The sequence below is a fragment of the Hetaerina americana genome, unplaced genomic scaffold (genome assembly GCF_022747635.1).
Source record: "Hetaerina americana unplaced genomic scaffold, ioHetAmer1.1.p SCAF_5, whole genome shotgun sequence".
In the NCBI taxonomy this organism is placed as follows: Eukaryota; Metazoa; Arthropoda; class Insecta; order Odonata; family Calopterygidae; genus Hetaerina; species Hetaerina americana.
In genome coordinates, this window is record NW_027287095.1 from 65,854,085 (window position 1) to 65,879,590 (window position 25,506).

The following is a 25,506-nucleotide window of genomic DNA, read 5'->3' on the forward strand; positions in this document are numbered from 1 at the left end:
ATATGGATCAGAATCGCGAACTATTGGAATAGCAGACCAAAAGATGATAAATGGTTTCAAAGCATGGTGCTGGGTGTCTATGCTGTCCAAGGGATTGATAAAGGGAGAAATAGAGATTTGTATAAGATAGCATAAGTGAAAAAGTCAACATGGAGCACGACATGGAAAAGAAAATCCAGATGGATTGGAACACCTGGAGATATGAAGGAATTTTGGAATGGAATGAAAAAAAAAATTAGGAAAGGTCTCACAAAGAAGACCAGTTGGGAAATATTATACCATGAATAAAGTGGGATGAAAGATTGGATAAAGAGTGAAATAAGATCTTAGACAGAATGACTGGTGGCTTTGAGCCGAGGATAATGGAGGCCAACATAGAAATCTGTTTTGCTTCATAACAGATATATTATATTAATGACAGATATATACATAAATATTCACTGAAATACGATTGGTTTCCACACTAATTGAATGATAGAGATTAAGTTGAAAGCAAATATCAGTAAATCATAATGAATGAAGTTCCTAATTTTGATTACCTATCATATGAATATGCAATAATATATTTGCAATTGAGCAGCAAAATTAATTTGGATATGTAAATACAATAAATAAAGTTTAATGGATAACCTGCTAATTAGTGTTCCACAATTAAAGATGCCAACCTTCTGGATTGCTATCAAACTCAACTTAATAGAAAATTCATTTAACCTTCTAGTATTTTAGCCAGTCATTTTATAAACAATTGCTTCCAGATATCTAGCATAAAAATACAAAATGATGAAATTTATTTGATTCTATCTGGTTACATGAAACTACTGCTGAGTGTACATTCAACTGCCACTGGTATCCAACTATATCAATATAGAGCTAATTCGGTGTAAAACGTAAGCCCTTCAGGAAATTTTTCCATTGAAAACAAATTCAAGAAATGTCACCAGCTCATCCACAGAATTCTATAAAACTTTGTAGAAAACTTTCATATATCAAATAAAAAAGACTGCTAATAAAGTAAGTACATTGATATGCAGTTAAAACTGCAGTACTTTCGATTATTTTGCTACATACTCACAAAAATTATCTACCTACATCTTACCTCAATAGCTTGATGGGTGCAGTTTAAAATCTAAGTGATGCTCATTGACGATTCAAGTTTCTCCCGAGCTGTGTGATACTCTGGTTACCATATTATCCTGGAAAATATCAAGAAGCATTAGAAAATTAAATAGACTTCACATTCTGATGCACGAATTTCCTTTTTTCAAATACTTTTCTTCCAAGGATGAGCTCTCTCTTGCCTATAAATTCACTCAGATCCATATTCAAACCGTGCAAATTGAACCTGCAGCCATGCAGGTAGTTGATGCGTCGTTTGTCACTTTAATTAGCGTAAAATGTCTTATTGAAAAAAGTTTTAGGGGAGCCTTTAAAATGACTTACAACACATAATCAAGAAACATGGTTTGGCTATACAATCTGCGTCGGCATTTTCACCAATGCAAGGTGACCGGTTTAAAAATGCTTTTAAAACAATTACATGCACAAAGTGTGTTGAAGACCATACTAATACCGTAACCAGATTTTCTATAAGGACATAATTTAAAACTGTAGACACTCTCCTTAATTCTTCATTTGCTTATTACATCGAGCTCAAATGTAACCTATACACAACGTTCCGGACCAAAAACGTAAGTGCAATATAAACGGATAGCAAATGCAAATACTTGTCATTCAAGCTACTCCTGTAACGTTATTAAAATAAATAATCATGAATTTCATTAACAGATTCACCTGTCATCGAGAGTTAGTATGACGGAAAAGTTAATAATTGCACGATCCACTGAAGGCGCGTAAGTATGTTTTCTAAAATGGCGCTTTCACGGATAGTTTCACAACGAATTTCGTTATGTTTTGCTTTTGCCACAGGCGCCTGCATGATGTGAATCTCCACGCCTCCGAATATTAAAGAAGTAATCTTATTTAAATTGGCTCGTTAAAAGTTTAACAATGGCGCACAGTGATTCCGTTACTACATTTATTAGCGAAACAAAAGTAAGTCCAAGTAAACTACCGCAATTGTAATTACCAAGGCATTTTTCATTATTATTAAATGTTAGCAGTGTGATTGAAAGTGTGTCCATAGGTTTCTATGTGCATTTGGGAATGTTTGTATTTAAAGGTATGGTAGTAGTCGTGGCACTCTGCATTTAATATTTTAAATGAACTGTATTTAATGTAACTCGTATGACAACTGCGGCTTTGTTATTTCGAGTATGGTATCTTTACTGCCATGCAAAATTAAAAAAAAGAGGGTCCTTGTAAAATTCGAGTTTTGTGATAACTCATTGTTGTCAAAATGTTCCAATAACTATGTTTTCCTATTGTGGAATCTATGTAATATTTCCATATGTATACTTGAAACACTTAAGCCATCTTGTTATACATTTTTAAATTAGGACATTCTCTCTCTCTACGACATAATTTCTCCTTTAATGCTTTGTATAACATGGATTTAAGGATTCGAAGATTGAAAAGATATATTGTGATGGCTTGAAAGCTCTCCTTTATCCTTAAATCCTCAACCCTTTGAACGCCCCTGGATTTAATATTATGACTAGTTGTGATTCTGTGTCCTTATTATCTCGTAGATATTCTTCGATGGAAGGTCTACCGTTATGATTTGGCGTTTTTTCTTAATCCATTTATTTTAGCTTAACATTAAAGAGACCATGCACGGAGAATACATTAGCAACACGTAGTTTTTGATTCCGTTAAATGTGAACTGCAATAGATGTTCAAGTCAGTGTATTTTCAAACATACCAGTTAATACTTCTAAATACGAGTTAACATTTAATGCAAATAAGAAAATAAAAATACCTTTGTATTATATTCAATAGTATAATTTTAGCTACTCGTATTCATAGGTATTGATAATACATATGCATGCAGGTACGTAGATTATTTAATGATATTGGGGAGAGTCTTGCGGATTCATTTTTAAGCAAAATAACTGCTTCATTCTTGCCAATCAGGGATTTGATACAGCGTTTTGCGATTTTATGACTGCGAATAGTGTACCCAACAACCACAGAAAGCACGGAATATGTATGTTTTGGTTCGGGAATAGTTAATTTTTTCCTTATGCTCCTTAAATGTTGAATGTTTTTAAATTAAACTTGTTGATATATAACAATAATGGATTATCAATGGGCATCTATTATTTGTGTGTTTCTTAAGTACAAGTTTATATATGTACTTGGAAAGAGTTACTGTGTTTTATTGCATAAAAGGTGCACTTTTTATCACAAGTAATGGCTTAAAGTACAGAAAATGTTTGCAAACTGTGTACATGAGTTTCCATTCCTTAAAAGGATCGATTATCACCATATTCCCTTTCCGATTGAAAACATCTATCTGAACTTCAAATTGAAAATTTTCAAAAACACTGGTGCATTATTATGAATCCACTGTCAAAACTAATGCTAATTAAAGAAGAATATTTATGTGGAATGTAGAATATTAAATATAGGAATTTTTCTACAAAAAAATCCCTGGTGAATAGCGATGCCTAATGTGCCCATCTCACATATCTCGTGCCGTAAAATACGCCAATTTAATGGTTATCCACCAATATCAATACAAATAAAATTATCCTTACATTCAGATGATTACAACCTTATAAACTGTGTCATAATATACTGTCGTATAAATGTAATTTTTGGCCCAATAACTATTACACCACATGCATTTACAATGTCATTTTTTTATGAATGTTGAAATTAATTAAGTTAATATCACACTGTATTTACCTATTAGGGAAAAGGAATGATTGCAGTAAAAGACATAAAAAATGGAGAAATTATAATGCAAGAAAAACCTTTAGTTTGCTGTCAGTTCTCCTGGAATGCTGCCTATAAATATCTTGCATGTGATAATTGTTTAAGGTAATGTTAAAATTTTCCCTGCATCATGTCTTATGAGTTATTAAATGGAAGAAACTTTGGTACGCATGTGTATTTATTCTTATGGCCTGTAAAATAATTATTTTGAGACTAGAGGAGTTGCAGTTACTAGAATTATTTTGCAAAAATTTATATTGTGTTACTCAAAAGAACTGAAAAATTTTTCATTTTTAAGGTCCTTAGAAACAACTGAAGAAAATGTTCGTCGGCTAACTGGAAACTCCAATATAAGTCTTCCCTTCCCAGAGTGTTGCCCGACCGTAAAAGAGAATCATACAAAGTGCTTTGCATGTGGGGTGAGTAATTTACGAATTATAACTCTTAGTAATCCTTATGGAAATGCAGTATAATTTTCAAGTTGAACATTTTTATACTAACAAGTTTCAGAGGAATCTTTTATTGCATTAAATTGAAAACCTTTTCAGGTAAGTATTTAGATTCTTCTGCAAAAAGAACAATTACCAATCATACTGTCATGATTCTCTCCTCTTGTATTATTTAAACAATTTATGTGGATTCACTCTGATTAGATTTTCAAATGCATTCGAATCAAAATTTTAGTAGCATTTTTAAATAAAATTTTTTAAAAAGCCTAATTTTGATTTTGCACATTGATGGGAACATTGTCTTTCAAATTGGTAGGGGTGCAGGAAGCAGAGACCATGAATTTCCCAAGAGATTAAGTGACCACTATCTTTTAACAACCCACCTTTGGGATTGTAATCACTGAAATTCTGGTAAAGAAGGAAAAAACTTTTGGAAATTTAATTACACAATATTTCAATGGTGTGAAAACTTTCAGTTGTAAAATTGAAATATTTGATGTGAGCATTACATTAATCTGTCAGTTTTAATTATCTAACAACTGTATTTAAATACTTGGAAAAGTCCTCATTATCTTAAAAAATCAACTTATTATCCTATTTGGACACTAGACTAAATTTACTTAAGAAGTGCTACAGTGTTTCAATTATTCATTATTTCAATTTAGTGGCCTCTTTCAGTAGTTCAGATTATTTTAATCATTTTTTGATAAATTTGTTATTATGCAACAACATTTATAACCTCTCTTTCTGTAATAATTATAATTTTTAATGAAATTTTGACTTATGTTCCCTCTGTCCACTTTAGTCATTTCCACTGCCTCAATTTAAATAATTGCTTGATAAAATGTTTAATATCTCTAGATGAAATCATCCATTTTGCCCCTGAAGACATTGGCTGTAATGCAGGAGAAACGTTGAGAAAAAAAATGTTCCCAACACAGCCAGTCTCAGAAGTCATCAAGCGTGCATATGCACTGTCTGAAATAACCTGTTTCTAAAACCAATTTGTAAGAAATATTCCAAAATATTGTTATTTTTCATGCAAATATATGCTGCCATTCTATGGTTTTTCAGTAGGATAATAATTATGTATAATTGTGGATAGTCATAAAAAATGACATGCATTTAAATGATAAAGATTCACTGTAATTAGTTTATACTACTTTTCCAAATAACTTACCATGTAATTCTTTTAAATATTTCTTTTGTGACATAATCTCCATTGAAAATCAATGCTCAATCAGTTTCATTCTCTTAACTTTGTACATAAACAGATAGTAGGTAATGCTTCACACGTAGTCTTTGCTTTCTGAAATACTATTTCTCTCCCTTTGGAGGGTTAAAACTGTTTTTACATGGTGTACTTTCATCATGCATAATACTTTGAATAATCACTCAGCTTTCAACCTCTCTCGCTCCATCTTTTGCACTCCCTTGCTCTGTGTGCTTTCCTAATTATTCCTTTGTCCCCAATGACTTACTTTCTTCTCTCTCTTAGGTGGAACTGTATTGAAAGAGGGTTCAACTGGATGTCCTCCAGTATATTATTAAGGTAAATGAAAGAAGATGCTCAGTCCTGAGGATCTTCTTTCATTTGCATGTAACCACTGCTATTTCTTATCTCATTGAGTGTTTCCTTCCTCTTTTTCCTTCAATTTTTCCCATATGGCTCTTATCAGCGAGCAATTTCAGCATAAAATGTCTCAGCTAAGATGTCTTTCACTCTGATTTCTCTCATTTTCCCTCTACTATGATTTATTACCTTCTTTTTGAGCATTAACTATGAATGATTTTACAATGTTTAACTATGTGAACTAAACCTAAGTCTCCCCTATTTACTTTTTTACACAAATAAATTACATAAACTTCATGCCCAAAATGGACATCAATATATATCATTTATGCCTTAAAGTAATTTGGAAAATGTCCTTTAAAGGTTCAGTATTGCAGTAAGGAGTGCCAAGAGCAAGCATGGAAACAATACCATATGACTTTGTGTGTTGGCACCTGTGAGGAAAGTCCTTCACATCCACTAAATATACTTAATGAAGCATGGAAGTAAGTTGGTATACTAAAAAGTATCCATTGGAACTGTACATTTTGAAACTTGATTTAATCACCCTTAGCATTGCTTGTTTTAAGATTGAATTTTTTTCAGGCAAATGCATTATCCACCAGAAACAGCAAGCATTATGCTTCTTGCCCGAATCATAGCAACTGTTAGGCAGGCAGAAGATAAAAATGGGGCTATGAATGCTTTCATGCAGGTAAATTAAAATTAAGTTACTTGTGGGAGTGCATCCCATAAAATTTCAGCACTGCACCCAGTAATGTGCCCTTTGTATTCATGTAAGCCCAAATAACTGCTTTGGTACACCAATGATTAAATTTTGAAAACAAAATATTAAGTTACATTTATTATTGAACACTAATCAAAAATATTACCTGAAATTGAGATATATATAAACCTTTGCCCCATAGTTACGTTTTCTATAGCTCCAGGTAATTTCTCTCCCGTCATGGCATCCAGTATGCCTATTCTCTTTGCCTTTGCTAACTATATTCTCCCAAAAAATAGCTTTCATTATTATGCTCCTCTCAATTGCCTCTACGCATTTTTATTAAAATTCTCTGCCAATTAATCTTCCATCTCATCAAAACCTGTGTGCTGGTCATGTTTTCTCTTTTTACAATTGCTTATACTTATCTAATCCTTATCCTAATTTCCTCCTTGTTGTAAAAATGATGTCATATTATTGCTATACCATGACTTATCCAAACGATACCAATAACCTCATTTCCTTCGTTTTGATCTATTTAGTTTTGATTCAGCGCGAAACTTCACCTAATTTAATTTATTATAGCTTACGTTTATCATATGGGCATGCCTTAGATTGATCCTGATATTTAGTGTATGAAATCGCTCAGCTAGCTGATTAAGCCTCATCAGCCGTAAATCAATTCTCTCATCAGCTTCTTATCAATTCTATGCCTGCTTTCATTTTCACCCCCTCCATTCTTCTCATATATTTTCCTCTACATTTATATGTAGTAAATAAGAATGGATCTGAAATGGGGGGGGGAGGAATTCTGCCAGGAAATTTGGAAATCAGAAAAAGTCAGAAATTACTGTTTCTTTGAAATTTTGGGGAAAAATTGAGAATAGATCCAAACTAAAAAATGGGAATGCAATTCATGATTGGTAATTCCCAATGAGAAGGATGTTTGTTTTAGTTCTGAGACCATTTTAAGCTTCGCCTTGGCACAACTAATAATATAATACTGGAGTAATGCCAGACATGAACAGTTACCGATAAAAGTTTTTGATGCCCCTTGTGAATTACATGACTTTCATATTTGGTGGTGTTCTTTCTCGAAAATGCAACAATTAGCAGAAAGTTAATTACATTAAGAGGTGACTGAAAATGATGAGTTGTTTAGTATTCATTATATGCCTTTCACTACGTTAAAAATTTTACCTTCTAGTTTTGCCATCGAACTGTGAATGAAGTGGAAGAAATAGCACACAAGCTATTGGGAGAACATATTTCAAATCAATTGGAAGTATTGAGAGAACTTACTGCAAAGGCATTATATTCTGATGATGTTCATCATGTAAGTTTTGTTCTATATAATTACTTTCAAGTGCTAATGCTGATTTAACTGATTCTACTTAATGTCTATTTGATAAAAAGTTATCCTGATGTGCAGTAAATATATGGGTGCCACTAGGTTTCATTTAATGGAACAATTCTGGATGATCATGCTCACAGTGAATGTATAAAACTATCTTGAGTCATATTCTTTTTAAAGGCTTTGAAAACGTTGGTACCTAGTGCATTCCTTGTTAATACTAACAATGCCTTTCTCTATGTCAATCATTTGGATTGAAACTTAAGGGCAATTCCCCTGGTGTCAATTCTGTCCTTCTTTAAAGAAAGCTTTCAGAAAAATACCATTGCAAGTGGCTTTGTTAAAAGTTACTGTCATGGTATCTCCCACAGTTTCTTGGAACTAATGAATGCTTTTATCACCATTTTTAGTGGCTCACTCCACAAGGGTTTGGTGCCTTATTTGCTCTAGTTGGTACCAACGGCCAAGGTATTGGTTCTAGCCCTTTATCTCAATGGGTAAATAATGTAGCTGATCTCAGTTTAAGTGAAGACCAGAGATCAGCTGTTGACTCATTCATTGATCAGCTATATGTGGATATAGAAGCTGGTAGGTTTTAGATGCTTTCGCATTTCTTTTATGGAAATTAATTTAATTATGCATTACAATGTAATGAACATTCCTGTTGTAGAAAAATTTGTCATGCTTGGCAAAATGTATCCACCTAATATGAATCAAAACCTAAATGGCTTTAAATTGAAATTTTCCATTAAAAAGGCTCTATTTTCTGATCAATAAGCTATTCAATGTAATAATGATTTTAAACAAATATTTCAAGTGTAATGTTTAGAATTTGGCTACAATACACAGTTGTTACATTTAATGAGAAAATCTTAAGGTATCATCAGCTATATTTAGGGTTAAAATTTCACTTGAATTTATTTCAGTGCAAGTCTACAAAACACTAAATATCTGCAAGAAATGCTGAATGAGAGAGGCAAAAATAGCAACTTGTTGATTTTTTGCCTGATTGTTAATTATTTGAATGTTATATCACAATTATGGTTCATCATTTGTATAAGTTTCCTTTAGAAATGTTTGAAACTAAATTTTACTCAATCTCCCTTACAGAGTGACTTCCTAGTTATTTTGGTGTCTCCCCATTCATAATCATATTGATTAATGCTACTCATTCTTGATTGTCATAGCAAGAGAAACAAGATTTTGTGTATTTGAATTGATATGAATTTAGTAGTTGACTACAGAATGGGTTTTTGCCTCCTCAAGCTTTTGGGTATCAGAAAATGGATTTTTAGTAATTCTGGGTGATTCTAGTCTCCAAAAAGTAAGAAAATTTATAATAATTTGGAATGGTTTTATTGCAAATGATAAAAAGTTGCATCTGTCATTACCCTTCATTAGCACTAAATTATGATCTGAATCCACTTCCACTTCTGGGGAACTGCAAATTTATCATGCTCTCCCTAAATCTGTGCTTAACCATAATATGGTCTCACTGATATCTTTCTGGATCCCCAGGCATTTTCTATGTATAACTCTGCCCATTCTGCTATTTAAACCAAGTGTTCATTATGATTAAATGCTCTCTCTCCTACTGAACTATATTGCATTCTCCTCAGGGCCATTCCTTGTTCCTGAACTGTAACTCCTTGTCTCTACCTCACTATTATCTCTTCCTTTGCCCCATCATTATCAAATGTTTACTTCCAGGAACACCTGCAATTATTTCCATGAACAGGTCGTCTGCCCTGTCAACTTCTTCCTACCTATTATCCCTAATGTCCTTACTTTGCAGATAGCACAGCCCTAAAATATCTACATTTCCTCTCTCCATTTCCCACTTTATATTTTCTAATTTTCCCGTCCTCATCATTTTTCTAACATTCCAAATCCCTGTTCTTAATAGTTCAGTCCTCTGTGCTGCTCCAGTTGATTTTGTTTTGCAAGTATTTCATGTGATGATGACCACAGAAGCCTTGCCTATCCCACTGCAGATTGAGTCCAGTTGTTGTCAGGACTCATTCTCAGGTTTATTCTCATCACTGTTGTATGGATAATCAATTAAGGTGGCTTTCTATTGCCTTCCTCAATATTATTTTTAACATGAAACCATCACAGAAATGGCTGCCCCGCTAGGATGAGATGCTAACCAACCACCTCACTACATTTTATCTGGTTCTTACCCTTCAACCTAGCTAACATGGGTGACCCTACCAGTACCTATGATTGCTCCCTCTATTACAGCTCTAGGACAATGCAAAGTCCCTTCTGCCATGTCAAGGTTGTAGTCCATGGGGTGGGAATAAACCTATGTCTTGATGCAGTAAATAATACTCTACTTATACCTACTAATATACTAACTCTGTATGTAGAAAACAAAATTTGAAAGTTACGAGGGGAAAGTAGTACCCGTTCGTGCCGCATGAAGTGCTGACAACGCGAGTAGCCGCTGGACGAGGTCAGATAGCTTCAGTGGCTTGTCTGCCTTCTCTGAGCCAAGTTGCGTGACGCTAGCATTGCCTGTGTTGTTTCTGTGATTGTTTACAATGTTTAAAAAAATTGAGAACGCCGCCAGTTGTGAAGTGAGGGCAGTAATTAAATTCCTCAATGCAAGAAACGTTCGCCCATGTGATATTCATCGCCAATTAAAGGAGGTGTATGGAGACAATGTAATGGACGAGTCGTCTGTTCGGCGGTGGTGTCGCAACTTCAACATGGGGAGGGGGAACACACACGACGATGAGCGTTCGGGGAGACCGTCTGTCATTACAGACCAACTGGTGAGCTCAGTTGACGAATTCGTGAGGAACGATCGGCGCGTCACAATTGATGACATCTGTGAGCATTTTCCCAATGTTTCTCGAACAATTGTTCATGAAATTGTTAAACACCATCTGCATTATGCAAAAATTTGTGCAAGATGGGTCCCTCGCGTATCTCAATGAGCTGGCGGCGAAGGACTATGCAGCAGGAATACAGAAACTTGTCACACGTTATGACAAATGCCTTAATTTGCTTGGAGATTATGTTGAGAAGTAGTTTAAAGTATCCTCTTTCAAATAAAATTTTTTATGTTTGTTAATATTTACTTTTGTGTCTTTATTTCACGAACGGGTACTACTTTCCGGATGACCCTCGTACATATAGCTCTGCAAAAAAATAACTTTTCAAATGCTATCAGCAACAAGAGAACCACATCTATGACTCTCACTGGTTGAAAATAATTCTAAGTATGCTCGGAGAACTTCCAAGAATGTGTGCAGAGAAAAATTACAGGTCTGTGAAAAGAAAAGGGTACAAGAGAAGTTGATTAGTGAGGAAGCTTCATTTGTCTTCATCCTCATCCTTTCAACCCATGATTTCATTTGGTTGGCAAGAATGTTCATATCATATAATGGCATCTCTTTAAGGGCAGTGTTTTTGTATTATGTGTGTTAATAGTCTAAGAAGGTTTGGTATAAATTATCTTCTGTCATTTCAGTTTCCGGAGGATTTCTTGATGCTGAAGGTTCAGGACTCTATCTTCTTCAAAGCTCATGTAACCATGATTGTGAGCCTAATGCAGAGCAGACATTCCCATTGGGAGATTCATGCTTGGTGCTGAAAGCTAAGCGAGACATTGCTCAAGGTGAAGAAGTGTGTGTCAGCTACTTGGATGAGTGTGCTCTCAGCCGAAGCCGATATTCACGCCAGAAGATTTTAAGGTACAAGGAACAGTGGTGTTAATTTTTAATGTTAACATTTCTCATGTTCCAAAAAGTTAATCATAAATTTTTTTTATTAGGGAGAATTACCTGTTCATTTGTCGGTGTTCTAAGTGTCTGTCTCAGGCTGATGACGCAAATGAAACCAGTAGTGACGAAGAGGATGCATTTGATGATGATGATTGATTGAGTGATATCTTGTACAATGTTTTATAATAATTGCTGTAAAAGGTAAATAAAATAATTTTATTGTCTTTTAAAAACATTAAATCCATAAACAATACCAGTATGAATCATAATAACTTGCATTTGATGTGCCCCATGCGCTGCCTCCATGCCTGAAAAAAATAAACTGCGTCACATAGCCATCATAAATTTAATATTTCTTGCAAAATAGTTTGGTTACTTAAATAATGGCAAACGAGAGATATCTAATTTTACACATGGTATTAATATTATAATTTTATTGTGCCAAAGAAAAGACTACCTACTAAGAGCATACATGTATTACCACATAAATTGCTCCTAAGACAAATTCTATCAGGCAGGGGAAAAACCAGATGACTATAAGAGTGACTCTGCCACATTACCTCTTAAATATATAGTGTATCTCGGTATTAGCAATTATTGATAGTTTTTATTAAACTCTTGATCAGATTACGCAGGAAGCTGTCAATAAAAAACATTTTTACTTAAAACTTCATCAGAAACAAAGCTAAACACTAGCTATTTCATTCCCACCTTGTTGTGAACTGAGTATTCAATGTATAAGGAATCAAACACAAGTAAATAAATCTCCAAAATTTAATTTTTTCAAAATCACTTGCTACTTGTTATTACTGATGGCATTATGTAATCCCTTTTAAATCAAATCTTAAAATTATCTGTTCAGTAAGATCATAGGTATTTTTATATCAAACAGGAAACTATTTAGAATGATTAATTGTACATTTTTGTCTACGATTTTCAGAGCATACATGGATATCATCATACTGTAATAATACATATTGGGCATCATTGGCTAAAGGTTATGCAAGCAAAGATGGGGAATGTAATCTATGAATGCAAATATTTAAAAATTTATAATTTTTTTCAACTTTCTGAAATTGTACGTGTAAGTTTAAAAATGGCTTATGGCATGGTGGACTTCAACATGTTGTATTTTTAATCATATACTTAGGACAGAATTACCAAATATCTACATTATTTACTGCAAGGATAATAAAAAAACAAAGTTTTATTAGTATGAGAGGGAATTATAAAAGTTATCGGATTGGAATAGAAATAAACAACTTACCTCAGTGAAACTTTTTTATTTAGTCTACCTGTACACTATTGCACTTGGTCCAGCAATGTTTCAATGTATAAGTTATGTTTAATGTTGAATATTAGATTCCTTTAAGCCTGCAAAATACCTGCCTGCTACAGCAGTTAGTTCTTTGTTTGCAGAGAATCTTGGGCACCGAGGAAAATTTTGAGCTTGGGGAAGAGATTGAAATATGATGAGTCAAATAAGGCAGGCCAGGCAACAAGTCATATCTTAGTTCAGGTATTTTTGCCATGGCCACGGCACATCTGTGAGTGTGCATTGTCTTGATGAAGGATGACTCCAGGTCTTTTTTTTGCATATATTTTACTGTAGTTGGTCCAGGAGGTTAGCATAGTATTGTTCAGTAATTGTTTGACCAGGGTGAAGATAATCTTAACACCAGAATCCTTTTCGCATCCCATAAAAATGAAGCTACCACCTTTCTGGCGACCATATTGCCTTTGCTTTCTTTGGTGATGGTGTATCATCATGTTTCCACTGCTTTGACTGCTGTTTTGTCCCTGAGGTATTGTAGTGGACCAAAGCTTCATCTGTGGTCTCAAACTGGTGCAGAAAATCTTGTTGGTTGATCTCAAAATGGGTCAAACATAGTTCAGAAATTTCCATTCTGATGTGTTTGTGATCCTGTGCCAAGAGTCATGGCACCCGTCTAACAGATAATTTTCTCCTATCCAATTGCATTGTTAAACTGGGATATACCCACTCAGATGACATCCCTACAGCTTCAGCAATTTCTCACACCTTCAGTCGGCGATCCTCCATGACCATTTTATGCACTTTTGCAATAGTTTCCAGGGTAGTGGCAAATTTTGGCTGACCACTAAGTGGATCATCATCTTAGCTGTCTTGACCGTACTTAATCTCATTTGTCCACTTGCAACATTTGAATATGAAGGAGAGTCCCATCAGTGTGTTCTGAAAGTCGGCATGAATTTCCTTTGCTTTCATACCTTTCTTTACTAAGTATTTAATCACTGATAAAATATCAATTTTTTCCAAAAATCACAACATGGGAACAGCAACAGAAAGGAGTCCACACCACATCTCTTCCGAGGGCACTGATGCATTATGTGTTTACTCAAAAAGGATTAGCTGCTCCTACGTGGAAAACTTGTGCTTGAGCTGAAATCTGATGGTGATTTCAAGAACCTTTCCAGTAGGTAAAAGCATACATGTTATGAAATGAAGCCAAAGCGTAAAACTAATGAACACAAATGAGCAAGTTAAGAACATTTAAACAATCACTTAGCTCCAGTCCATTGCTAGATTTACATTGACACAGCTATCTTGGGCCACACTTCTTGAGGATCACTGTCTGCTGAACGGCAATTCTTGGGTCTTAAACCCTTCAGTTAATTTCATATCATATTTTTAGGATGCACAGAGTGAAATAACTATTACCAGAGGACATCAAGTGGTTTTGATGTCCTCCAGTAATAATTCAAATGAAATTTTTGAGTTTGTTGAAAGCTCTGGAGTTCATTGTTATATTTAGTTTTCTACAATGGAGTAGAAATCGTGGGTTTCATTCCTGCCTATGTGGCTTTTCCTCCGTCCAGGGCTGGGGTGTTTGAATCTGTCTTTGTTATTTTCATGTTAAAAAAATCCAATGTTAAGGTCAAAGAAAGGCTTTTTGGATTTATTCAAAATAAAATAATTAAAAAATGTAAAGAGTGTGAAGTAGGACAATTTAAACTTGTGAGGCCACTGAATGTAGAACACGTATTGATGTATTTTACATTCCAAAAGCAAAGAGAGCTTTAATAAGTACTCTAGCAGACATGGCAAAGATGCATCAGCAGACTGTCATTTCAGGTGAGTGAGTTACTTGCCATTGATCACTATGATAAAATATGTCATTCAACATTTCAAAAATATTCAAAACTTTTTTTAATTCTGCAGTAACAATGCAATACTAAATATACTTATGCTGGGAACTAATGGTGTTCTAGTGGCATTCAAATTCATTCCTTGTATCATATTAGTGCCTGGATGAGTGAATCCATTCCCAAAATATCAATACTGATTACAGTGATTCCTTCCATAGTTTTTGCTGACATGGGTATTGACCATCAAAAGTAAGATCACTATTAGGGTCATATTCAGGTCAAAATTAGTCTAGTCTGTATTCACCCCCTGCCACACATCCTAGTGGTGGTTTACAGAGTACTTAAACAATGAAAAGAGGGAGAGAACATTTCTGCATTAATGCGCATGTAGATTACAAATGAATGTAACAATTGGCAAATATGTTAACAATAATTCGGACAAAAAACCTAATCCCCAACGTTCCATATACTTGGTGGTTTATCAACCGCAATTTTTTTCAACCATTATTTTCAATGAGTGGGTTCCTAAGGGAACTGATAATAGATACCTTATTAACCATATATGCAGAAGTCTCCCAGGAAGTAAATGATAAACCATATTCCAGAGTGTATAGCAAAGTAATGATATAAGTTTTAATGTTCATTTTTGTCACCTCAACTTGTAGCCACTTCTGCTTTGGTTGGAGTAAGATTTATGAGTTTATTGCTGCTTTCTGCCAGTTCTGTAATTGAGACTCTTCCACGCTGCCTCACAAATTTTGCCACGGCTTCCAACTCCTGGGATGATATGTATATAAACTTTCCTCGATCATCGATGACACCTGAAGAACAAGAAAAATACCATGTACTAAATCGAAAGTTGAATCTATATAATTGTTTGGCCCTTTTTCCATAGTCCTTTTGCTTGTCATCTGTATCCTGTGCCACCTACAACCTAAAACTTAATAATTTCTCATTTTGCTCTCTAATGTACATAAGGTGTGTTCAATAAATGACCAAAATATTTTTAGAAAGACCTTATTGCTCATTTTTCAATGTTATTACCAGTTCAATACCAAAGCAGCTCACCCTTCTGGCAGAATGTTGGTCTCAACATTTCACCCATCCCTGAAACCTGGTTTTCCCACATTTCAGGCCTCTTCCTATTTAAAGCTTTACTCAAAAGCCTGATACATCTCTATATGCACCATATGACCATGTACAAATTCTTAATGGGCAATCAAATAATGACATGGTAACATGTAATCTCTGATGATTTTCTGCTCGTTTTTGGTGAAGGAGAATCCTTCTCCAACCACAACAATTATTGCATTAAGGTTTCTACAGTAATGCCATAAGACCACAACTCATTTCTTGTTCTGATGTTAAAGAGTTTTAATTACCATTTCACTTACAAAGAGTTCCTGACAGATTTAAACATGGTTTTCTTGTGCCAGCCAAGACACATTAGCAAATTTTCACCTAGTAATTGATCTAATGGACAGGTCGTGATCATGCCCACTACAGCAAGAATAGCTCAAAGACTAAGTCGCATAACATAACAGACAAAATAAATTTGTTGTACACAAATGCAGCAATGTAAACTCAAAAGCCACTGTATGGTTGATGGTTCACAGGCTATTAAAAAAAAATTCTTTCTTATTGAACAAACCTCATACAGTTGATGATTCAATATAGAATGTTTCACATAAGCACTTTAATTTTAAAAATAATTTCTTTCTAACAACACGCCTACTCATCTTCCAAATTTTGAAGCCCCTTCTTCATTAGTCCCCAAAGGATGCAATGCCCTTGTCCAACCTTTTTGGAACAAGGTGTTAGCATGACTGATCTAGCATGCACATACAATTGGTCTACATCAGTGACTAGCTCTATGTGCAAGAAAAGCACAAACCTAAGAAGATAGATGCTTCAAAGGGACCTCCTTGCATTTGGGGACCTAAGATCGATCAATGATCATATTGGTTTGTGGCATACAGGAATAAGATTGACTACTAGCCCTGTCAGCAGGATTTTGAGATCACTGCTTAATTTCAAGTTTATTGTGTTGTGTTGAATTAGGAAGAGCGAAGAACAATGTGCTAATACCTAATGAATCTAAAATCCAGAACCTAAATTTGCTATAACTCTGTGTTCAATCAGGAAGGGTAAATAATAGCAAGCTAATGGTTAACTGGTTAATATACATGGTGTGATCAAAAAGAGACCAGACTGATTTTAATCTGCGCAAACCGTTCAACAGATCGAAACAAGAGACAGTGTGCCATCTAACGACACATCTGATGACTCAAACAAGAGGTGTTGCATTTTTTTATGTCCAGTCATTGCACAGCAGCAGCGGTATGTGTCTTGACCTGTTTGTCACTACGTGCAACAGCAGCAATGAAGGGGCTAGAGGAATAGCTGGTGCGCATGAAATTTTGTTTCAAACTTGGCAAAAGTGCTATGGAGACATTTGGAATGATTCAGTAAGCCTTTGCTAATGAAGCTATGAGTAGAAGCCAGTGTTTTGAGGGGTACAGTCATTTTAAATCGAGCAGAACCTCGACAGATGAAAATTTGCGCATGGGGCAGCCTTCCACTTCGACAGACCCTAACCATGTCAAATTGGTGAACAATTTGGTGTGGGCAAATCGCCATTTAACTGTTAGGGAGATAGCTGAGGAAGTGTACATTAGTTTTGGATCCTGTCATATAATTGTGACAGACATTTTCAGCATGACGTGGGTCGCATTAAATTCGTCCCATGTGTGATGACTGATGAACAGAGACATAAATGTGTGGATATTTGTCAGGACCTCCTGGATCAAGCTAATGCCGACCCAGAGTTTCTCAAAACTTTCGTTACTGGTGATGATATCTGGGTTTACGGTTATGATGTAGAGACAAAGGCCCTGTCTTCTCAGTGGAAAGTCCTCATACTCTGCAACCAAAGAAAGCTCGCATGTCCCAGTCTAATGTCAAGGTCATGCTGGTGTGTTTCTTTGATTGGCAAAGGCTGATTCATTATGAATTAAAATACATTACAAACGAAACATCAAAAAAGAGTTATACTTAAAGGTTATGAAGAGGCTGAGGGTGGCAGTGAGCCAAAAGACACCGGACATGTGGAGAAACAATGCATGGCGTTTCTACCACAATAACGTGCCATCTCACACGGCACAGATTGTGAGATTTTTTCGCCAGAACCAGAACTTCCATCATCCTGCAGCCACCCTACTCTTCAGACGTGGCTCCATCAGACTTTTTTTTGTTTCCAAAGTTAAAATCAACCTTGAAAGGGCACCGATTCAATTCTATTGCAGACATTAAAACTAATTGTACAGCGGATCTGAAGAAGATCCCCAAGGCGGCTAACCAGGCAGGGCTCGAGAGCTGGAAGAAACGTTGGTAAAGGTGTGTAACCAGCCAAGGCAGGTACTTTGAGGGCGACAAGTTCAATTAAGCTGTATCAATCGAAATAAACAAGTTATAAAATCAGTCCTGTATTTTTTGATCACACCTTGTAGTTATGGATGTGAGTCATGACTTTTCCATATTTACCCTCCAGCAAATTTCCACTGCCATAGTGCATCAGTGAATATAAACATGGATGTGCTTGCAAATGAAAGGAGCTTTCACAGACCATTCGCTCTCTGTCTTTGTACTGCTGTCATTGTTTGCTATCTTTCTGTCAATCTATTGCTAACCATCAGAGCCTCTAAATCTACTCCATCCCTGTATTAACAGCCTATCAACAAAGCCTTCCACATTTAAGCCAATTTTAAAAATAAATGAACTTTTTCTGAAAGTATTTTAGAATGAGTACTCATTTCTCACCCTTTATACCTGATATGCAATCCTAATTGAGCAACAATTAGCGTCTATGGCCACTCAGATCATAAATATGTGTAATATATATTTCAATAATATGAAACTTCTGATGTTCCTCTGGTGTCATGCATAGATATACTTGCTCTGTAGGAATTACGAAGAATTAAGCATCTTGTTATATGTATTTGTAAATAGAAGATTTAAGAAAGCCTACCTGTGAGACTTCCTTCGGCCTGAAGTTGTTGTATTCTCTCAATCACTGCTTGAGTCTTCATTTTGAAATGGGCAGCCAAATCTTCCAGCACTACCACTTTCATTTCCTTGGGAGAAACAAGTATCAATTAGATGAATTCGATGGTTACAGGCTCTGTTTTGTGAAAATCCATAATCGATGAATAAGTATACTTGGTATTTTTTCACAAACACTTCATTAAAATACTAACGTCCTAGACGAATAGGCGAAATCATCAGATAAATTTATTCTTGCTGTCTCCAGATCATCACAAAACCAATAAAAAATTATTAATGACAGGAGTAATATAAAATTGCTTCATGTTGTTTTTTTATACCTATGTGCTGTTGGTCGGAATAAATACTCTGACATTTTTCCTGAACATTCTGCATATTAATCCTTTGATAATGCCATATACAGTGAAAAGGTTTGGTCCACTAAAGTCTAAAAAAAACTGTGGGACAGAATCATGGATTTAATTTGAAAAACATCAAAGGCATGCTCGAATTATTTTCTCAAATATACTCTGCTCAGAGAAAATATTTTACTCATTTTTATACAAATAAAAACATTATGCACTGAGGAGTGATTGAGCATTTACATGATTTCTCTGAAAGATTACTTTAACGATAATACATTAGAAAAGTGATTCTTAGACTCCTATTGAACCAAGATTTATGATGAAATGGTAGGCATGGACAATAGCACAGACATCCTCTAATGTGATTCACAAATCAATCCCCAAAAACACAGCCTATAACCAGGAAATGGTGTCATTCAATTTTATTAAGATTCCAAACAGTAAATAATTCAGGAGTGATGTCAATGGATTGAAAACATTAATAAACCACCACCATATCAGAGATATTTATAGGTAATCTACCAGTTAAGGTAGGTTTTGGATGGACACAGCCACCAAATAAATATTTTGTCTCTTCTAACAAAACACAACCCAACATCCTATTCTCCAACATGCTCTCTTGATCTCCATATACTTCCTCCCTCCCTTTATCTCATCCAACATCCCTATCCTATTCCTGCCCTTTCCTCATTTGCCTAACATTCTCGCCTCTATTACATTCTTCAACATCCCACTGCAGATCAATACGTCACTCATCCATTTTTCCTGCCTACATTGGATTTCTCCCAACAGACCCCTCTCTTCGCCCACCATACCAAGTACTTCCTCGTTTGTTTTCTTCTCTGTCCATTTCACCTTCTCCATTCTTCTCCACACCCACATTTCAAAAGCCTCCAGTCTGCGTCTATCCTCCTGCTTCAACGACCACGTTTCCGCGCCGTACATAGCTACGCTCCATATCAAAGTTTTTACAAGTCTTTTCTCAACATCCTTACTCAACGTCCCTGTCATCAACTCCCTCCTCCTTGTGAAAGCCTCTTTGCCTAGCGCAATTCTTCTCCTTACATCCTTACTACTTTGACCGTGTTGGCCCAAAACACTACCGAGATACGTAAACTGTTCTACCTGCTCTAGTTTTTGCCCTCCTATTTTAATGTTAAGCTTGGCCTTTTTCTTTCTAGAAAATCGCATAACCTTTGTTTTATTAATATTGATTCTCATCCCATACCTGTCGCACTGAATTTGCAATTCACTCACCAATGCTTGCAGCCCCTTGGCTGACTGACAAATTAGAGCTTGGTCATCAGTAAATCTAACTGATTTTACAAATTCCCACTCGACTTTCATTCCTACCTCCAGTTCTTCCCATGCCTTTTTAATCATTTCCTCTACATATAGTTAAACAGTAACGGTGATAATGGGCAACCCTGCCTTACACCTCTTCCCAACACTGCCCATCTGGACTCCCCGTTCCCCACTCGCACCTGAGCAGTCTGAGATAGCACAGGTTGCGGATTAGCCCCCAGTCCCTCCAATCTATTCCTATTTGCTGCAATCTACTCGTTAGTTTTTCCTAATTCACTCAATCAAATGCTTTTTCAAAATCTACGAAACGAGCAAATATGTCCTGATTGTACTCTATATTCCTCTTGATTAGTGATCTCATTACTGCAATGGCATCCCGCATACTTTTCCCCTTCCTAAACCCAAACTGATAATCCCCTAAGTAATTATTTGCCCTACTCTCTACCTTTTTGTTGATGATCCGGAGAACAACATTAGCTACGTGGGATATCAAACTTATTGTTCTGTAGTCCTCATATGATGTAGCCTTCATTTTTTTTGGAATAGGAACTAACACATTATACAAAGTCTTCCAGCCAAATTCCTTCCTCATAGATGCTATGAACCAGTCCATAAAGACTCTCCCTCCCATATTTTCCTAAATCTTTCAGTAGTGCTACAGGAATGCTGTCTACCCCCACGGCCTTACTTGATTTCAACTTTCTTAATGACCTTTCTATTTCATCGTCGTAAATGCCTGGAGCTAAGCTATCATCACCGACATGTTCTCTTTCTATGTCAAAGCTTCTTGGCACAAGTTCTTTACCATACAGTTCTTCTATATATTCCTTCCATCTTCCAGCTTTCGATATCTCTTTCTTGATACATTCCTATTTTTCCTCGATAGTACTCAGCTCTTTATCCTTATCCATGATTTTCTCTGCACCTTGCTGATAGTCTTTTCTTGTCAATCCATGTAATTCTTCTACATTCCATTTTCTAAACCACTGCCCCTGCCTTATCTTTTTGAAATGGATGTTACACTTCATTACAAACTAAATTGTGGTCAGAGTTCGCATCCACCCCCAGGAAGCTGTGCTAATTGATCACACTGTTCCTAAACCTTTGTCTAACCATAATATAATCCAACTGATACCGTTCTGAGTTACCTGGCATTTTCCATGCATACCTGCGCCTTTTGTGGTGTCTCAACCAAGTGTTGGTGATGACTAACCCGTCTACTGCAGAACTCAAGTGCTTTCTCCCCGCAGTCATTCCTTGTGCCTAAACCGCAGTGCCCCACCTCATCACCATCTCTTACTTCACCTATCGTCGCATTCCAATACCCCATTGCTATCAAATGTTTCCCAGCAGCAACACACTCTCTTCCTAACTTTCTATTCAATATTATGGCAACCCCTGGTTGACTCTTGTTGTCTATGCACTACATTACTCTTTAACTATTACACCAGTAATTCCTGCTACCATTCCATCTCACGTTGCATAGACCTAAAACATCATTATTTCCTCTTTCTATTTCTTGCTTTATATTCTCTAATTCTCCTGGCCTCAACATTGTCCTAACATTCCAAGTTCCTATTCCAACTAATTTGGACTTCTTCTTCTACATCTTCTACCCAGCTGCTGTTCATTTTGCTTTGCAAGGTTTTCGTTAGATGACAACCATGGAACCTTTGCCTTTCCTGCTGCCTTGCACGACACACGGCCAATTGGGCTGAGTCCCATAGTTGCTAGGACTGATTTCTCCATACTATCCATTATAAAAGTCTTGGGAATAATAATAATTGAAGTGGTTTCCCGTTGCCATCCTCAATAGTGTTTTTAACGTGATACCATCACTCAATGGCCGTCTCACTGGGGACAGATGCCTTTGTAGCTGCCTCACTGAGGAACAGACACTGTGTGGACTACCTTTCATCTGACTCCTAACCTTCGACCTATTTTGCATGGGTAACCCTAGCAGGAGCAATTATCACTGGTCCCACCAGCACAACTCTAGAGGTCATCAGAATGCAAAAGCTCTTCCACCAGGTCAAGGGTGTGGTTCATGGGAGGGAGATAGAGATAGTCCGTTATAAAAGACACAAGAATAAGTTGAGTAATGCAAAGCATAGTTTACTTTCAGCCACATCAATGCTTCCCATCCATGAAAATGATAACATAGAGCAGCATAAAACTCACTTTTATGTGCGTGATGAAACTGTTGTAGAGGTTGATTTCATCATCCTCAGCATTCTCCTCAAATCCCTCCTCCTCAATGGAGAATGCCTCTTTCATACGCTCATACTCCCTCCGCTCTCTCTGCTCCTTCTCCTCTCTCTGCCGACGCTCTTCCTCCTCCCGAGCAGCCTCCTCACGTCTCTCCCTCTCCTCTCGCTTCTCCCTTTCCTCCTCCTTTATCACCTCCTTCTTCTTCTTCTCCTCCCGCTCCCTCTCCTCCTCCTGCCAAACAAACCCATCTGTGTCATGGGAAACAAATACTTCGCAGTGAAATCCTCTTGGGTCTTCCACCAGGTTAGGGTCTATACAGCTGCCAATGTTTCGATAATCAATTTGGTCATCATCCTCATAACTTCAGAAGCCCTGAGGATGATCACCAAGTTGGTTATTGAAATGCCAGCAGCAATGGAGAGACTAACCCGGTGGAAGACCTGAGAGGATTTTACTCAACAGATAAGCTGGGAAAGCACAAGACATTTGATCAAATACTTCACAAAAGTCTCCAATTACAATGTCTTTGGCAAATGACCTAAAATGTTTCTATGAAAGTTAAAGCCAAACTTTGGCTCAAATATCATTGGAGTCACAAACAGTATCTATTTTTTGGCTGTTACACATATTTCCTAGCAATTTCATATAACAGAGGATATAAAATATCTATGCACAAGACAAAGACTTAAGCCCTTTAACATCCTTTATGTTATCATGTATAAACATCATTAAGCATAAAAAGCATATGTATTGTACTAAAAACCAATTACAATTTAAAAGTCTTACAAAACTTTGATCCTTCCACTGCAATCACTGAAAAGTTGGTTACAGAGTGAAGTTAAAAAATAAATAACTGATGATGTGAACTGAAAAGCCAGACAATTGCAACAAAATAAGAGAGGTGGCTGGACAAACGATTTGAAGTATGCTCACTTTTGAATGAAGTCTATTTCCTCTCACTTTTCACGGATACACCTAGTATCCCTTGCCAAACTATGGCGTTCTTTTTCCACTCACCCTCTATAGATAAATACTTCCAAGGACTGGAACCTCTGGAACTCAGTCATGAATGTGGTAAGAGTATGCATGACAACCATGCACATGAGTTTGCAAGCAATAATGGGTACATCTGAAAGCACATGTGTTTAGTGCTTGAGTTATAGGATTCAATTGTAAGTTCCCATTTGTGACTTAAAATACCAATTGCAACAAGTTAAGTCATTAATGGAGTTTTATGCATCACTTACACCTTCAATATTCATACACTTTAGATATATAATACCAGTTCAAATTAGGGTATAATTGAGAGTAGACTTAGTGTTTTTTTCTGAAAAATATCAACTGCCTCCGGCATCAGTGAGAGGAATATTGATTAGATATAGATGAATGAGATTAGAGAATGTGAATTATTTTTGTCCAGCATTTTTATGCAAGTATAGCATGGCAGAGTATTTTTCGTCTAAATAGTAATATCACAAGATATAACTAATGATTAATCAACAAATTTAGTTTTTAATAATGCATTATTTGAGTGCCATGGATTAAAAACGGCAAGCAAACAACTGATCTCTCTCTATCTTAAAAAAACTCATTATTTCTATTGCCAAAGGAAATATTTTGAAGATCAAATAGTCCAAAGTTTATAGAGAGGATAATACCTCTCATTACTTTACAATTAATACGAAACACACCATAATTTCATCGTTTAAATGTTAATAATTAAAAATTAACCATTTGCTAAAGTGGATGTGCTAAAGGACCAAATATATGAGTTCAATAACGTGCATGAATATTTACAATAGAAATAATGAAATGTGAGAATTGCAGTTTTGCAGAAATGTTGCTGCAGTTAAGTTAAGTTAAAGAAACCTCAGCCACTCTTAAAACTAAACATCTGTAGTCTTCTTAAACATTGCAACACTGGCAAGGTACGGTGGCCAGCCCAAGAGTTGATTCGACTATTGTTGACCCACCCTCAATAGGGTAGATGCCAGTTTTAGTAAAAGATCTCGTCCTAAACAAAGCAAGTAAATTGAAGAGAATTGCATCGAATTTGAGTCTACAGATACCCTAGGGAATTTTTAGGAAGCAATAATGACAATAAAATCAAACCTCTCTCTGAACTTTCCGATGCGCTTTAGCCTCGAGCTTGGCTCGTTTCTTGGCACCAATTTTCCCTTCGGGCAATTCAATATTACGCTCTCGTTCCTCCTGAGGGTCATTTTCCTCGTCTGATATATTTTGCCGTATATTTCCAGCTGCAAACAAAGAGTACGATGAATATACCACACTTTCACTAAATATAGTTTCAAAACTTTATTGCCTTGCCACTGTACATACCTGTTGGACGTAACCTAGCCCTTTGATTTCGAGCAGCTACAGCACGACGGGGCAAATTTGCTTGCTGTCCTCGACGGGCATCACCCTCTGGTACGCTCTCGAGTTCCTGAACTAAATATAATTGACAATATGTGTCAGAAGGAGATCGGATGATTTTGAAAAGCAGAGCGCAAAAATATAGCGGGAGAATACTACCTTTTCCACTCTTTGACGTCAACAAAAATCCTAATAGTATAAGAAGGAGCACTACACAACCAATAATCAAAGAAAACAAAATTATATCCATAATAAATGGATTATAATTCGATCATATGTCGGGCAATGTTCTGTGTTGTTGTGGTTTTTGTCACAAGAGACGTACGAAATTATTTCTGCTTCTTCGTTGATAGATGTTTTAATAACATTATCGTGTAAAAAAACATAATAATCGTATATTATGTAAATAAAATTAAATTCATA

The 25,506-nt window shown here is 36.0% G+C and overlaps 2 protein-coding genes across 2 annotated transcripts; one reads left to right on the top strand and one right to left on the bottom strand.

The window, feature by feature from the left end:
- Positions 1-1,929: 1,929 nt before the first annotated feature.
- Positions 1,930-13,182, top strand: Smyd5 (SET and MYND domain containing, class 5). The gene is made up of 10 exons (XM_071591992.1): positions 1,930-2,052; positions 3,818-3,945; positions 4,139-4,259; positions 6,226-6,347; positions 6,448-6,556; positions 7,776-7,904; positions 8,333-8,510; positions 11,404-11,626; positions 11,707-11,857; positions 12,597-13,182. Exons 1-9 carry the CDS (start codon positions 2,008-2,010, stop codon positions 11,810-11,812), a joined length of 1,161 nt encoding a protein of 386 aa, XP_071448093.1. The 5' UTR covers positions 1,930-2,007; the 3' UTR covers positions 11,813-11,857; positions 12,597-13,182.
- On the bottom strand, positions 11,858-25,396 carry Ddrgk1 (DDRGK domain containing 1). The gene is made up of 7 exons (XM_071591993.1): positions 25,243-25,396; positions 25,048-25,158; positions 24,820-24,965; positions 22,678-22,938; positions 18,813-18,918; positions 15,439-15,606; positions 11,858-11,964 (listed from the first exon to the last, which is right to left on the bottom strand). Exons 1-6 carry the CDS (start codon positions 25,331-25,333, stop codon positions 15,440-15,442), a joined length of 882 nt encoding a protein of 293 aa, XP_071448094.1. The 5' UTR covers positions 25,334-25,396; the 3' UTR covers positions 11,858-11,964; position 15,439.
- Between the last annotated feature and the right edge of the window lie 110 nt (positions 25,397-25,506).